Source organism: Sinocyclocheilus rhinocerous, unplaced genomic scaffold, assembly GCF_001515625.1.
Source record: "Sinocyclocheilus rhinocerous isolate Xijiao unplaced genomic scaffold, SAMN03320098_v1.1 scaffold1268, whole genome shotgun sequence".
Classification (NCBI taxonomy): Eukaryota; Metazoa; Chordata; class Actinopteri; order Cypriniformes; family Cyprinidae; genus Sinocyclocheilus; species Sinocyclocheilus rhinocerous.
In genome coordinates, this window is record NW_015664016.1 from 1,905,695 (window position 1) to 1,923,020 (window position 17,326).

At 36.1% G+C, this 17,326-nt stretch overlaps 1 protein-coding gene and 3 non-coding genes across 5 annotated transcripts in view; 3 read left to right on the top strand and 1 right to left on the bottom strand.

The window, feature by feature from the left end:
- Nucleotides 1-17,326, bottom strand: part of LOC107729268 (synaptosomal-associated protein 25-B) — a 41,515-nt gene that overhangs the window by 11,059 nt on the left and 13,130 nt on the right. For both annotated transcript variants that reach the window (XM_016539722.1, XM_016539721.1), the window contains exons 2-4: nucleotides 7,506-7,636; nucleotides 4,964-5,005; nucleotides 2,627-2,675 (exon numbers count right to left, since the gene is read on the bottom strand). In XM_016539722.1, coding sequence (XP_016395208.1) covers nucleotides 2,627-2,675; nucleotides 4,964-5,005; nucleotides 7,506-7,577 — 163 coding nt within the window. In that variant the 5' untranslated portion in view covers nucleotides 7,578-7,636. The remainder of the gene's footprint in view (nucleotides 1-2,626; nucleotides 2,676-4,963; nucleotides 5,006-7,505; nucleotides 7,637-17,326) is intronic.
- Nucleotides 461-543, top strand: trnal-uaa (transfer RNA leucine (anticodon UAA)). Its single transcript has one exon. It is a non-coding gene; the product is annotated as a tRNA-Leu (tRNA).
- On the top strand, nucleotides 689-771 carry trnal-uaa (transfer RNA leucine (anticodon UAA)). Its single transcript has one exon. It is a non-coding gene; the product is annotated as a tRNA-Leu (tRNA).
- trnal-uaa (transfer RNA leucine (anticodon UAA)) lies at nucleotides 899-981 on the top strand. Its single transcript has one exon. It is a non-coding gene; the product is annotated as a tRNA-Leu (tRNA).

The following is a 17,326-nucleotide window of genomic DNA, read 5'->3' on the forward strand; positions in this document are numbered from 1 at the left end:
GAACAACAGACTGAAGGGATACACATTCCTTTAGGGCTTTAGAAAACTGTAAAATCCCTGGGGGAGCACAACAGATGTTGCCATTTTATAAAAATGAGCAAATATGATAATACGATTCACTTTTAATTGTCTGTTCATCTGTCCTTAATTGAGCTTGAAAGCTCTAAAATTTGTATTCTTCTTAGCTAGTTTAAGTACAACTGACAGGGTCTAGTGTGAGGTTTCCACCATTTACCGACAACAAGCCAAATGGCTAATTGGGTTTTGCTGCTAATCCCATAAGCAAGAGCAGCGTGACTGAAGAAAGAGGGGGAAGGAGGCGAGAAAGAGATGGTGGGGGACTCATCTTGTCATTGGTTGACAGTGATATGAAGCATATCTTCACTTTTTTGTATCTTAAGTAGAATAACACCAGGACTGAGCCAGTAGTGTGATGGCACGCAGACTGCAGTGCATCTAAACCAGGATGGCGGAGTGGTTAAGGCATTGGACTTAAGATCCAATGGACAAATGTCCTCTTGGGTTCAAACCCCACTCCTGGTAGCGGAATTATTTCTGTATTAATTTCATTGTCTGCAAATGGTACTCAAGATGAGAGCAGGTAGGTCAATATGTCTGCAATGACAGAGATAATGAATAAAACATAAAATTAATTTTGATTATCATCAATTTTAAAATTGCTATAACAACCAGGATGGCCGAGAGGTTAAGGCATTAGATTTAAGATCCAATGGACAAATGTCCTCGTGGGTTCGAACCCCACTCCTGGTAGGCAAATGTGAAATTTAAGTAGAATAGTAATGTGGCTGTATGTGGTAGTTACCAACAAACTGCTTTCTCAAAACTGATTCTGAAGTACTTCTAAAAGGAATAACGAGGGTTTTATTATCACGAAGTCACCAGGATGGCCGAGTGGTTAAGGCGTTGGACTTAAGATCCAATGGACAAATGTCCTCGTGGGTTCAAACCCCGCTCCTGGTAGATTAATGTGGATTTTAAGTAGAATACAGTTATGCAGCTGTATGTGGTTGTGTTACCAACAAATGAGTCTCTCAAAACTGGTTCTGAAGTACCTCTAAAAGAAATAAAGAAGGGTTGTAGCATTACAAAATGACTGGAATGGCTGAGTGGTTATGGCATTGGTCTGAAGCTCCAATTAACAAATGTTCTGGGGGATCAAACCCCACTTGTGGTAGTAAATGTCTATTCTAGCATAAATCAGTGCAGGAAAGCTGCACTGTCTTAGAAATGACAGAAAACAGACCCTTGCAACCATATTAGAGGAGCAGTCACTTCAACTACCACCTAACAAAAACAACCAGGATGGTTGAGGTTTTGGACTTTAGATTCAATGGGCAAATGTCCTTGTGTGTTCAAACCCCACTCCCAGTAGCAATGTCAATTCCGTTATGCATAATTGTAGAAAATCTGCTTTAACTCATAGAGATGGCAGAAAGCATATTGGAGAAGCAATTTCTACAACTACAACACAAAAAATAACAACCAAGATGGCCGAGTGGTTAAGTTGTTGGACTTAAGAGCCAATGGATGTATGTCCTCGTGGGTTCGAACCACACCTCGGGCAATGAAGCTGATTTCAAACATTGGAGTAAATTAAAATTTGTGCTTGGTTAATGCCATGACATATTCTATCTGTAAATGAAACAGATGGAGTACCATGCCTTTTGGGACAGTTAACACTGTAGGCTGGTACCCAGAGGTTGTAGGTTCGAAATGCTGAAAATATGATTAATGAGCTACCATTGCGGTGCAGACAACTGACTTCATGTAGTTATTTAGTTAAAAAAAGGTACCGTACATTCTTTATAAGTCTCTTTATATGTCTCCTGAAGTGGACTTCTAACTGGAAGCCTTCTGAGCTCTAGGAGACTATTACATTCAGCAATCAGAGCACAGCTTTATGAGACGTGCTGTTGTTCTGCTCTAAAACTGGAGGCAAGAAAGGTAGCAGGATCATTTAAGGTAGGAAATGGATTGTCCTGAGGCAATCTGAGAAACACAACATCCATAATTTAACACAAAACGAGAAGAAGGGCTGTATGTTGTTTTGACAGACTAATTAAAATTTCTCTTCCATGTGGAAAGGAACTCAACATTTCTTATTATCCACATAAAACCGAATAAAGCCTCAAGCATTATAAAGGCTTAATTTGTCAATAGAGACGTGACTATTTCTATTAAACCGAGTCACATCATTGATAAATCAATTATAGTTTTACTTTTCATAAAAATGCCTATGCTGTTCGTGGAATGAAGTATGTTTGTCTAATTATCCTAAAATAGCATTGAGTGTTGACTGGAAAGTCTTTCGCCCCAGGGATTGTACACAGATATATTTCATCTGGTGAAGAGGAGAGCTGTTTGTCATTACCAGCAACATCGATCGTTCAATTTACCTCTTTACATGACTCTCAAAGCTTCACTTTTGACATGACGGCCTGATGTTTATAATTGTTCAAAATCATTTCTTTAATCTGCAAAACAGCTCATCTGACAAAGTATTACGAGTAGCCTATAGACAGTTAAGTTAAAATAAGCAAATAAAAATGACTTACTGCACAACCTCATTAAATGATTCCATAATGAGTTTTTCGCCGTAACTTACCTCCCTGTTCATCCAGCATAACCAAAGTTCTGATACCAGCATCTTTACTCTAATCCATCAAGAATGGCAAAGCAAGAGAAAAGAGGAAATAAACAGGTGAGAGAAGCCTACAGGTGAACAGAAAGGAGATTCACACATATTTAGGTCAGATATAAGATGAGAAAAGAACAGCAGGGAATAAAAGAGCTTTTCAGAAGAGGACAGACTGTAGCGCACAGCATTATTACAACTATTGAAATTCTTCAAGAGCGCTTTATTCATTTGGCAGGTAATTATAAGAAGGCAATGAGGTGGCAGACAGTATGGAGCTAAAATTAGCTCAGAATTGTAAACAGAGCACTGGATTGAACTCTGAAGGTATGAAAGCATGTGTGAGTGCAATATGGGGAGTCGTTCTCTGAGGCACATGCAGGTTCTATTGACCTAAATAAAACAGCTGCTTATCTTATTCCGAATCCCACCATCACCTCATTATTTTAACTTGATGATTGAGCACTGCTGAGGTTTGTTATCACAGCACCAAGTATCTACAGGAATCTTTATATGTAATGAAAAACAAATATTAATACTTAATTTAGTAAAATATCCCCACTTATCAGCTCTGTCAACTCATTTTATACTAATAATAACAGGTATGTGCCTTTACTCAGCATTTAATCAAAGTGACATATGGCATAATGGAAACTGGAAGCGTTTAATATGAAATCAGATGCAAGAACCAGATGGAAACATTATATTTGTTCAGCACCGCTAACCTTTGAAGTTCATTAGCAGCCCAAGTGTGCAATTTTCTTCCAGCAATGGCAAAAATGAAGCGTGAGAATGATTTGTTCATAACTTGGATAACCAATTTCAAGATGTAATTCACAAAACTTGGTACTGGGCCTGTTTTTTAAAGGGGTCATATGATGCTTTTTTAAAGATCATTATTTTGTGTATTTGGTGTAACAGAATATGTTGACATGTTTTAATGTTCAAAAAACACATTATTTTTCAAATACTGTACATTATTGCAGGTCCTCTATGCCCCGCCTCTCTCAAACGCTTCGTTTTCTACAAAGCCCCCTCCTTATAAAGTGCTTTTGCTTTCGCCTAGAATCACACAGCGTCTCCCTGACATGGCTGTTTCAACACTAACTGCGGTTACTGAAACCATGCCTTCTTTCTTTGCGTGAACATTTGGGTGGCATTATGCAAATATTTCCATATAGTGTGGTAGATATGTGGGGGCGTGTTAGAATGAGCCGTTTTAGGGGGGCGTGGCAGAGTCTTAACTTTGATAAAGAATATCTCTTTGGTTTTGAGACTTTATTCTTTGCAACTTCAGGGATCTTATCTATGCACAATCAGCTTGTAACACTCCAAAGAGAAAGGAAAACTTGAAATCGCATCATATGACCCCTTTAAGAACCATTAAGATATAGAAATAAAAAATATTATGCATCTTGGCTGCAATGATCCTTCTAGAACCTTCATATTATACTAACAATACCATTCAAAAGTTGGGGTCTGTATTGTTTTTTTTATAAGAAATGAATAATTTTATTCAGCAAGAATGCATTAAATTGATTTTAAAAACACACAACATTTGCAAAAACCCCCAACTATTTTTAAATAACAACCATTTTCAACAATTAATGTAAGAAATCTTTCGTTAATCTCCAAATCAGCATATTAGAATGGTTTTTGAAGGATCATGTGACAATGAAGACTGGAGTACAAATTTATTTTAAAGTTATTTTAAATTATTACAATATTACTGTTTTTATTGTTTTTCTGATCAGGTAAATGTAGCCTTGGTGAAGAAAACATTTAATAAAAAAACAAATCAACAATATGATTTATACTCGCTATCATACTAAAACTAAAATGTAGGTTTCTGATCTTTATAATGCCAAAGCAACCACTATTTTTTCTCAACACCATCATTCATCTCCACATGTGGGGTCAGGAGTGTTTGATCCCTATTAGACACTAAAGACTTGTTTTTTCTCCAGTGTCTCGCCACTGCCCTATCAGTAACACATAGATGGAGTTTCTCTGAAATCATTATTGATTTTTATCACAGAGCGGAAATTCGGTGCTATTTCAACGTCTCCATTTCTGACCTTCAGCAGCCATGAAAACAAGCGGTGCACCAAACTCTGTGTAAAAACGGCTTTTCATATACAGCTAAACCGATGAGCAAGCATTTCTCCTAGCGATTACAGTGTGTCATTTAGAGATATATGACTTCAGTCTATATTTTATATCTTCAATATGCAATATGTAACTGAATATGTTGACAGAACAGCATGATGGTTTTCTGTTATTTACTGAGTTAAATCAATATCTTACCTCTTCGACCAACTGCAGCATGCGGCGAGTACTTTCCAAAGACTGTAAAAAGAAAAATACACGTATTATTACCCACAATGCACACAACAGCTAATATGTTCCTGCTTGTTGTTGGTTCTTCGTGTTGTTATTTGAATGCTATGTGTCGAGCACCACAGTTGGTACAAGGCTATAATGTTCATAATGTCAGTTCCGACAGAATGTTACTAATGGCTGCCAAGTTCAGACTGAGCTGAATGTACAGCCATTTCTTTTCCCCCTCCTTTCCTTCCTGTTCCTTCAAAGAAAGCTCAAGATAGCATTATCCACTCATGAATATTTAAAGCTCTCCCATTCCAGTCCAGTGTATATATCTGAGATGAAGAAATATGACTGTGCCGCGTCACAGGATGCTTAATAGCAGGCTGGGATTAAAGATCATTATTGAGATCTTGATTTTCTTTTTAGAGAGCTATCACCAAGAGTCATACCATAGATCATATGGAAGCATACACCACCTCGTCATTGTGAGGCTATGAAGGTGAATGGTGTCATTTTTTCAGTGTTAATACTGTCTCATGTGCCACTTTAATGCACTAGTCATTGACAAGTTGTCAAGACAAACAGTCAACTAGCTGGCAAGTAAATCTTTATCTCACACAATGATCAGCTTGTTTATTGATGCTATTTAATCGAGAGAAAAATTTGCCTCTGGAAAACGTTTGTTTACTTTTGTAAGCATCCTGGCTTGTTTGTGAATGCTTCAAATTAACCAGACGATTTCAGAAGTCTGGTTTTCAGTATATTCATATATTGTGAATGCGAAGTGCTCCAGTTGTAGTCTATTTTCACATTTACGTAACTTCAAATATATCAGTTGTTGCATGTCACCATACATAACAAATGACATGCAACTATTGTTTCAATATAGAACATTCTGTAGACTATGGAAACCTGTTTCCGCCACTGAATAAAAAATAAAAAGGGAATTGTGACTTTTTAAAGTAAACTCGTAAAGTTCAGTTCTGAGGAGAAAAAAAAGAAAGATATGTTGTCAGAATTGCGAGTTTATAGCACACAATTCTGACTTCATTTCTCACAATTGCGAGTTTATATCTCACAATTCTGAGGAAAAAAAGTCAGAATTGCGAGTTTGTATCAGGCAATTCCGAGAAAACAGTCAGAATTGCAAGATGTAAAGTCAAAATTGCAAGAAAAAAAATTAAATTGCGAGATAAAAAGTCACAATTACCTTTTTTTATTTTTTATTCAGTGGCGGAAACAGGCTTCCATAGTCCACAGTGTATTTTTGCATAGTTTATATATGAATATTGTATTCATTCATATTTTACATAAGCTTTTATTTTTATATTTTCAGTTTTCATTTTAATTTTAGTTGAAGTTTTACTAATTTTGCCTTTACTACTTTTTTTGCTTTATTTTTACTTCAGTATTAGTACATTTATTACTTCAACTTAAACCTCTTTTTTTCAGTTTCACCTTTTTCACTAATTTTCCATTTAGTATTAATTTATTAAATGCATTTTTTTCCAGCCTTATTTCAATTACAAAAAAAACGATTTGTAATAATCTTTGTTGTAGTTAATGGATTAATGCAGGGGTATTGTGGATGACAGTGTTTTGGACACCTGTCTGGAAACAACTGTTTTTGTTTTTCTCCATTTAGTGCCACTAGTGGCACATTAATTGCACAATTCACCTATAAGCAGTGTTAAAACAACATTTTTATTATTTAAGGATTGATTAAAATAAAAATGATTATGTCTTTTTCTTAAAGGGATAGTACACCCCAAAACGAATTCAATCACCCTCATGTTTGTTCCAAGCCCACATGACTTTCTTCTGTGAGAAAAAAATCCATACAATGAAACTGGGTTTCAATGTTGTTTTGGGCTTCACTGATTTGAACTGTACGGATAATATTCTTGAAAATATCTTCTTTTGTTACACACTGGCTTAGAACGACATGAGGTTGAGTAAATGATAACAGAATTTTTAATTCTGGGTGAACTATCCCTTTTTATCATAGTAAAACAATCAAGGACACATGTGCAGTTGCCACGTTAATAATGCACAAGCATTCTGATGACATGGTCAATCACTTGTGTTACCCCTCCTACATGCAGTTGTGTGTCAAAGTTCTGATTGTTCAGCAGGAGACCTGTGTGATTAGAGGTCTATCAAAGCCAGTGCAGAACCCCCACTGAGCAGGTGCTGTGAGGGAGGCTGTTTCTGTCTGAAATAAGTGGAGAACCTCTCACTGATCACCACTGCTTCTGCCTGGTGATAACCAAGCAGCTTCCACTGCTCCATGACAAATAGATGAGAAGTCTTAATATAGAGCCGCTTCATTTTGCACAAAACGGATTTATTCATTCAGAGATGCTCTTTAGAGTGGTTCTGTCTTCTACTGCACGTCTCTGAAGTCATGGTGTGTTCATTGTCCTTCACGCTGGGACGGGTCTATTTATAAACAGAAGCTGTCGTATTTAGGGTTTATTTTTAGATGTGCATCTCCCATGCATGTTGAAGGTGTACTTACCTCATCGCCCAGCTGATCAGCTCTGGCCTGCATGTCCGACAGCTCGTTGCGCATGTCAGCCTCGTCTGCCATGGCTGTTGGAGGGATGAGGTGCTCGCCTCTAAATGGGAAGTGTAGCTCTTACTTGAAGGCTGGAAAAGAGATGAAAAATGCTTTGTTTTAGGCTATGCCAAAGACACACCAAAGCGAGCAATCCAGACAGATCTGGTACAGCAATGCACAAAAAAGTTCAATAATATCTTGTTGGATGAACAAACAGAATTTATAAGTGACTCACAGTGCCGTGCATTGCATGTACGTCTCTGCATTTTATTCCATTTCCATATGAAGACAATAACCGGGCAAGTATTGCATGGCAGTCAATATATCTAGACTCATTCTCAGAAACTGACTCATCAATTCAAGGCCTCGGGTTACTCAAAGCTCAAAAAATAGAAAGAGAAAAACGATAGGCATAGAAGATGTGTACTGAGAATTACATTATGAATTCATTGCTACTTCTAAAAATAATGCAGGAAATGTAAAGGAATTGCTGAAAATGTACTCTCAGGCCATCCAAGATGTAGATGAGTTGGTTTATTCATGAGAAAAGATTTGGAGAAATTTAGCATTACTACTTCACTTGCTCACCAATGGATGCTCTGCAGTGAATGGGTGCCGTCAGAATGAGAGTGCAAACAGCTGATAAAAACAGCACAATAATCCACAGGTAATCCACATGACTCCAGTCCATAAATTAACATCTTGTGGAGTGAAAAGCAGTTGTTAAATGTTAATTGATGGACTGGAGTCATGTGGAGTGCTTGTGAACTATTGTGATGTTTTTATCAACTGTTTGGAGTCTCATTTTGACGGCACCCATTCACTGCAGAGGACCAATTGGTGAACAATGATGTAATGCGACATTGTAAGCACATTTTAATTTTGGGGTAAATTATTCCTTTAAAGTCAACAAAACTGACCTTCTAAATATCTTCTAAAAATACATCTAATCACATAAGTAAAATGGGTCATGAGCACCTTTTAATGTTGACTTCAAAGACAAATGCTCTATCTAGACTGACCACAGGGTCATTTTCAAGAGTGTTCACTGAAATTATACATATGTCACATCCATCTGTATCAAGGGTCTTGGATGCTTTCATAAATGCCAGTGTGTCTCATGAGATAATTTATTCTTTTCACTGAAACTCAAGCACAAACATATAAAGATGTTTTTTAATCTAGTTTAAATGTAGAAAAGCATTGGACACAAGTGTGTCATGTTGGCTGCAGCATCATCTTGGCATCCGGGCACTGGCATGTTTCCCTTATATTCCTCATCTCCTGGCACGGAAAACGCTTAATCTGCCTACTGTTGATCAACATAGGGACCAATCAGAGATTTTGTCAAGATCGACCACTTTATCATTACACAATGTCTTTAAACAGACAATAGCTTGCATTTCTTTTATGCATTTAACATTTCTGTCCAAACCCGCTTACAATGCTTTCAAATTAGTCATTTTATCTGTTATCTGTGAACCAAAGCCATGACCTTTGCATTGCTCGCATTGTGCCAGTTGAGCTAGAGACAAAAAGAGTCAACACTTTTTTTTCTGGTTGGACGGCGCCAGGAATACATGACCACCAGTCCATGCAATGTTACTTTAATCAAGTGTAAGTTGGCATCAAGTCATGTAAATATATTGCCAGAAATCTGCTGGAACTGCTGCCGGTGCTCCCTGTCATTAGCCATTTCATCTTATGCCAACTGGAAAAGGCAGCAGACCTCTGATACTCCATCTTCTCCCTGGCTGCTCTATCTATCTCTCTCTCTCTGCGCTCCAGTGGTGAGAGGTCCAGAAAAAACATGAGTAATTAACTTATTCTCTTTTCTATTATAAGACAATTAGATTAACTAAAGAATCACATTTATATAGAGCGTCAAGCTGAAAGCCTGCTGATCTGTGGCATGAGACTTGTGACTTCTTGCTTTTATTCTTGTGTTCTAATGTCTCAGTTTTGTTTTACTAATGAAATGAATGAACTATCAACAGCCCTATGTGTATCTAAAATGCAGTGCTGTTCGATTCTATAATCTTTTGAATAGACTCCAAATCTAATTTGGGACTGATGGATGGGATTCTAAAAATGGCTTATATAGTGAGCACACTGTAAAAAATAAGTGTAATTTTAACTGTAACATTTTGTAAAAACGCTACTGAAAAAAACTGTTAATAGGTTAACAGTAAGTTCCCGTACTATATACAGGGAAAAACTGTAAAATATCTAACCAGACATTTCATGTAATTGTACAGTAAAATGCTGTTAATTTTACAGTTTTTAGAAGAGGACATAGTGTAAAATTTACACTATTATGATTGTTAGTATTAAAATATAAAAAAAAATAAACAAACAATCAGACAAACAAAGGCAAACCGTGAGGTAATTTTGGAAAGGCTAACATGTAAGGTTACGTTTATATATATATATATACTGTATATCTCCATGATATCTTAGTATGGTCTTAAGCGTTAGAATCTCTCTAATCAATCACACAACCTTTAATATAGCAAATTGACAGAACAAATATCGCAGCATCATATACATAAACTTAAATTAAACAGAAAAGCAAGCAGGTGCATGATTTGGCATGGCAGCCAATACAAATAATTAATAACTGTTTCCTTACCTAAATCCTGCGTTTTGGACCAGGCTCGGTTGCAGAATCACATCACTTTGTGCTTCTGAAATTAGGCTATTATCTTTTTCTATATAGTGTAGTAGTTAGCTATCTCTGTGTCGTACGTGGCCGCTTGTCAAGCATGGAAAACACACGTTTTATTTAAATTCTGAATATATTATCGTATACAGCATGGAAAGAGCGCTCCCTTTAAATTGATTAAAAACTGTCACTCATTCATCACGATCTCACAAAGTTCCGTTTTAACCAATGAATGTGACCACACAATGAAACTTTTTTTAAATGAATTTACGAGCATGATAGAACTCAGCACTGGACAAAAAGAGGTGAGTGCGTGGATTCCAACGTAAACACATCTGATTGTCCATTGCGTTGTAGAAATCAACAAACATGTCTGTGATTGGCTACTTTGCTCCCCTCTGCGAAAATGCATTGTAAAATCATGTGACGCTTTCCAAAACAGAAGGGCAGATACACTGGATTGTTTTCCAAATCTATTTCGTTATGCTATTATTACGAAGAAAACAGATCCTAGACCAGGAGTTATGAGCAGCTTTTCCATCTAAAAGCAATCAGTTAGACTATTTTACACTATGAGTTAGACTATTATACACGCGAAACTAAAGTCCGGCCGCCCCCCTCGGTCCGCCCCCCTCTGGCACCGGGCCTGATTTATATATACATAAATGGAGAGCCCCCATTCTATCTAACATATAGGCCCACTCACATATGCAGAGTAGTTGAACCCCATCCTTCATTGTGGCAGATTTATATTTATTACATATTCAATTGTATTTCATCAACATTTTGGCTAAATTTAAAGTTTCTCTTGACCTGTTTCCTTAACCGAACATGTAGCGTATTTGGTGACGCTCTAATACTGAAATCTCTAACAATGATTGGTTATGCAAATTTAATATCCACCCTTGATTGGTCAGTTTGGTAATAAGCGGAGCTTTTTAGCCGCTCCTTGTAACATTCGTGCAGCGATAAAAACTAGTGTGGGCTACTGCATATGAAAGAAAAACAATATTTCATCATATGTATCGGAATTATGTCCATAGACGTGTAAATTAAAACAAAAGCTTCGCTTATGAGGCTTGTGAAAGACTCGATGCTATTGAACTAATCTGTTGCGGAGAGACTCGTTCATAATATTCATCGCTTAAGTTACTTGTCGCCACCTACTGTTGTACTGATGTAACATAGAGAAGGATTCACCGAATCAAACAGCAAACAAATCTGAACGAATCTCTTTGGTGAACTGAATCAACTGATTCAAAGTCATCGATGAATCAAAATCATCACAACGTTCCAGGCCCTTCAGTAGAGTTGATTCCTTTATAGAGTCGACTCTTGATTTTCAATGCCTAAGAATCGACTCTTTTTGGAATCGACTCCCAGATTTACTAAAATGTAAATAATTTCAAAGTTTTAAGTATTAAAGTTACAAGTACAAGACAACACTTTGGCAATTAATAACTTTAAATAGATCAGAATTTATATCAATCTGAATCTGGGTGAACTCAAAAGCATGTTCAAATTTGCATATATGCTGCATGGCAAGAAAAGAGACAAATCAATTACAGTGGAAATAGTCAGCCTATATGGAACACATATGGTATTAAGATTCCCACTCCCTGCGTCATCCTTTATAGCTCTCTTCTTTCTATAGAAGCTGTTATAAAAGAATAATTTGTGAGGAAGCCTCAAAATGCCATGTCTCACACTTTCACTATCACACTAGAAATGCAATGCCTCAAAAATAAATTGTCAAGCCTCCTCAAGTGCCAATTATGTTTAGAAAGAGCCACATATCTTAAGGGGAAAAAAGGAACATTTCTAAGAAAATCTTAATAACTCAAAGCTTACAAAAGTATGTGACAGCATAAGGTCACATATTCATGACATATAGTGTGTGAAAACGATGCTACACAAATTAATCTAAATGTAAAAGCAACCCAGAAGCCTACAGCAAAGTTTGTCATTGCGATTTTATAATGTGTGAGGACTCTGAGGTCAAGCCCATGATGTGCTTTGCAGGCTGATGTCAATGTAGCAGAAATCTACCGTGGGGTACAAGCAGTGAGTTCAGAACTATATTTGCTTCATGACTCGCCAGATATTTAATGTTTCATGTCCATAAAACATAGCATGGAGTGCAGTGCATGAAAAATGAATTACGCTTTTATTTTGTTCTTTTGTGAGTGCATTGAACGCCAGCTGAAAATAATTGTGAACACGTCGTTTGTGGATCTGTCACCATCTAACACAAAATAATGAAACATTTTTCAGAAGTTGGAGTAAAAATAATCACACACTCCCTAGAGAGTGTGGCACCATAGAGTGTGCTGTTCGAACACCTCTGCTCAGTTTGAATGAACCAGTGAAGTTTTATATTCATCTGTGACCTGTATCTGAAGGGTTGCTGTCCATCTCTTTGCACCCTGGAGAGAACAACAGTACTTGCTGGTTATTTAAAGCACTCTTGTTGAACTTGACATTTACTAATAGTAACAATTAAATTTGAAGGTCACAAATGACCTTGTCCAAACACGTCAATGAAATGGGCTGTTCAGAATAGCATGCTACTTACTATTTAGTGTACTTTGCATGATATGCAAAAAAAAATAAAAATTATATATATATATATATACACTGAACAAAATTATAAACGCAACACTTTTGTTTTTGCCCCCATTTTTCACGAGCTGAACTCAAAGATCTAATACTTCTTCTATGTACACAAAAGGCCTATTTCTCTCAAATATTGTTCACAAATCTGTCTAAATCTCACCTGTGCAATAATCATGCTGTCTAATCAGCATCTTGATATGCCAGACCTGTGAGGTGGATGGATTATCTCGGCAAAGGAGAAGATTGCTCACTTCTTAGATTTAGACAGATTTGTGAACAATATTTGAGAGAAATAGGCCTTTTGTGTACATAGAAAAGGTCTTAGATCTTTGAGTTCAGCTCATGAAAAATGGGGGCAAAAACAAAAGTGTTGCGTTTATAATTTTGTTCAGTGTATATATATATATATATATATATATATGTACAGAATACCTCGATCACAAACTACATCTCCTTCTTGACTTATTGTGCTCTCAGAATTATGGCTTTACTGAGAAGAGCTAAGATATTTTTATACAAAACTGGATTAAAAATGCAACAACGATTTTATTTCCCAGAATTTGACGTCACTTTCTAAATTAAACCTGCAACATGCTGAGCTCATGTGGCAACGATGTAGCACAGAAATGTTTTATCAGAAACATTTATCATTGCATTTATCACTTTACAAATGTTTTTTTAATGCATTGCAATTCAAAAGATTGGAGTCAGTAGGAATTGTCTTTCTTTTTAAATACAATTAATGCTTTCATTCAACAAGCATGCATTAAACTGACTGTAAAGGTCAAAAGTGACTGTAAACACATTTACAATGTCACAAAGATTTTATTTCAAATAAATGGTCTGTTTAACTTTTCATTAATCAAAGAATAGGAAAAAAAGATTTCCACAAAAAATACTGAGCAACACAACCGTAAATTCAGCTTTGCCATAACAGGAATAAATTAAAATAATCAAGGATCACAAAAGACATAATTAATTTAAATACACAACATAATCACAGTTATATGCAAAAAAAAAACAAGGATGGAAACTATCTTAAAAATGCAAATATGAGAACATGGCAACCTAAAATATTAATTCTTAAACCAACATCCAACAGACGTGAGCTTGCATGGTCTTTAAGGAGGATACTGGTATGATTTATCTCAAACAATACAATGGAAACTGCATCTTCTTCAGGTGATAAACAAGAAATTAGAGATCCAGTTACACTGTATACGACGTCAGTCTCATCGACGTGCTTTCTCTCCATCTCTCACTCCATTACTATCTCTCCTGAGCCAAGCTAATTCAGTATTCCATTAATAATGGACGACGTGTCAGATAAGGAACAAGAGCAATGGCTTTCTCATTGGCCAGCATTTTCTTCCAGCCTTGTCTCTACAGTGCCATGGATGCACAGGCCATCTTGTAAATCATTGTTCTTCAAGGACGTGGCTTATCCGCCAAACTAGAGTTAATCTACACCCTGAGAGAAAAACTACATGCCAGCTGTGGGCGTACTTTCCTTTTCCTGTCATGAAAATGGCCTGGACTGATGTATCAGGGCTAATTTTGTCAGGCGGCATCACAAACTCTTAATCCAAAGCAAACTTTTTGGTTTACCTGGGAATATGACCTTGCCAGCAGCAAGCGTTTTACTGTTTGAGTCACCGGGGCTTACTGTAATTTTTTTTGCATTCATAAACTTAAACTGCACAAAAAAAAAATGTTGTAAAAACAGTTTTGACTCAGAAATTGCTAGTAAATTTCACAAATAATACAAACAAACAGCAAGAAACATATATTACAAGTGAGATTTTGAAGTAGAAAAACTTCAAAATATTTTCTTGTAAAATGTGCTCCAATAATTTATATTATTACCTTCAATAATCATTTTATTTACAATCTCGAAAAATCACTTTTACAGTGCACTGAAAAAATGTTGGTGTAATACTAAGAAATTGCTAGTAAATTTCACAAATAATTGCAAAGAAATGACAAGTAACGCATTGAATTCAATGTGACACTTTAATGTATATAGAACTAGTCTAAAATAGTATTTTCTTGTCAAATGTACTCCAATAATCTTTTTAATTTACAGCTTAAAAAATATTTTTTTGTGTGTTTGTGTGTATCTGAATAAGATTTAGCAATTTATTTACAAAATTTACTCAACTACAAAACATTTTCAAGCAGTTATAAATTTCAATCATAGAGATACTTTCCTCTTTGCAAACCTTTATTAGCATAAATTTGAATCTTTTTCAATGAATGAGGGGAAATTATTCAACCTACAAGAACGAGAGTTCAATAAACACACATTTGTGTATACCAACACAAGGGCCTGTGCATTGCATTTTTCTCTTTAGCATGCAAAAGGTCATTTCGTCTAGCCCTTTGGCAAGTGTTGTGTTGTGCAAACCACCTCTGACGTGAAGGGCAAGTACAAGGTTGATATATACTGCCTTGACATTGAGGAACAGGTTTGTTGAACTCTGGCCATATAGAAAACAGGAACATGGCTTTATTACATAATAAGCGTCTTCTAGTGATTATTCATTTGGGAGATATTGCCTTTTTATATTCATGAGTGAAAACATGCCATTATGTTGCACAAATGACAAAAACTATACATCAATTTATACAGTATGTCCATTTAATAAAGAAAAACCTTCTCTGAATATGGTTATTATTACCTTTGTGCTGTTGTCTCTAAACAATATTTGCCATCTCCATTTGTATTTAATGTGATGGTGATGGATCTTGATTATTATAAACAAAGACCTGAACTAGCACCGAACAAAAACATGGTTCAAAAGGCTTGGTTCTGAAATATTTTGATGTGCATAATCAAATCCATCTGGACTGAAAAGGACACATAATTTCATTTCTGCATCAAATAACCTCCAGTTCAACGTTTTAGCAGATTTTCCACCTAGACACCTTTTATAAGAACTAGCTACTGCAAAAACGACCCTCGCAATGTGATGCTTAATGTTAACGACTGACCAAAACCACATTAATGACTCAGCTTCTATTGTGAACATAAAATAAGCAGAATAATTAACAGAGTACTCAGAGTGATCTGACATTTTCACAGAACATTTACAATATGTGATAAACAGCATCCAGCTGATTCTGCCTTTGAGATATTTATGCAATTATACAACTAAAAAATAAATAAATCACACTAAAAAAGCAACAGCGTATGATGAATGACATACAGTCGAAATCACTATTATTTTAAAAATATTTTTATAGGGAAATATGTCTGCTACTGCATGTGAATATAATAGGGCTGTTAAAGGGATAGTTCACCCAAAAATGAAAATTCTGTCATTAATTACTCACCCTCATGTCGTTCCAAACCCGTAAGACATTCGTTCATCTTCGGAACACAAATTAAGATATTTTTGATGCATTCCGAGAGCTCTCTGACCCTCCCATAGACAGCAAGGATCCTTACACGATCAAGGCTCAGAAACGTAGCAAGGACATCGTTAAAATAATCCATTTTGAACCACTGATGTCACATGGATTATTTTAACGATGTCCTTGCTACGTTTTAATAAAATGAATGCAAGATTCATGTCATTTTTAGAGTTTATTGTAGCTAATGACAGATTAACCTCCAAAGAGCACATTTTAAGCAAATCGTCATGTTGCTAGCAATATCAGGTAAGCGCTGACAAAGAAAAGAGCAGGTGCTTCTTTATAACACATCCCAGTACAAATCCCAAAAGCACATTGCTCAGCAGGATGTGTCACCCTGCACAGTTAAGAATAGCTGGCAATGATGAAACATAGAATAAAAAGTCTGCCTGATGAAGGACAAAAAGTTCATTGAGCATTCAACACAATGTGAGGAGGAAGATGAATGTGACCCCAGTCATCTACGGCCAGATGTTACCATGTCCTCCTCCACATCTCATGAAGAGAGCAATGAATGAGTGTCTTTTATATCAAAACAGAGTCCATAAAAAGAAAAGGATGTTTTGGATAGAGGTCACAGGTCAGTGAGATAAACAGAGCCGTCACTCAACATTTCAGTGTATCCTCCAAAAGAGATCGAACTGCCGCCCCCTCCAGAGACCTGCTGCCTGATGTGTATTAAACCCGTCAGGCTGCGTCACGTCGGCCATGCTGGGCGACATGGGGCTACAGATTAAACACACTACTCAAAGAGGATTTATGGCCCACTGGCTCTCTTTACACCAAGCTTACTGCATTGTCCCGCCTCTTCTGTTGAATTCATTTACAACAACTTATGAGATTCATTGAAAGAAATCTCTCATACATTTATATGTCAATTCAACAGATTAATTTAGCTGAGTTCATTATTTTTTTTATAATTTTTTTTATTTATTATTGGAACAATTATTCATTTTATTTTTAATTTTTTTATTGGAACAATTATTCATTTTTAAACAATTAATCTTAACAAATTAATAAACAGAAATGAAAATGTTCCTTAACATACAAAATTAATTACTAAAACTGATTATATATATTA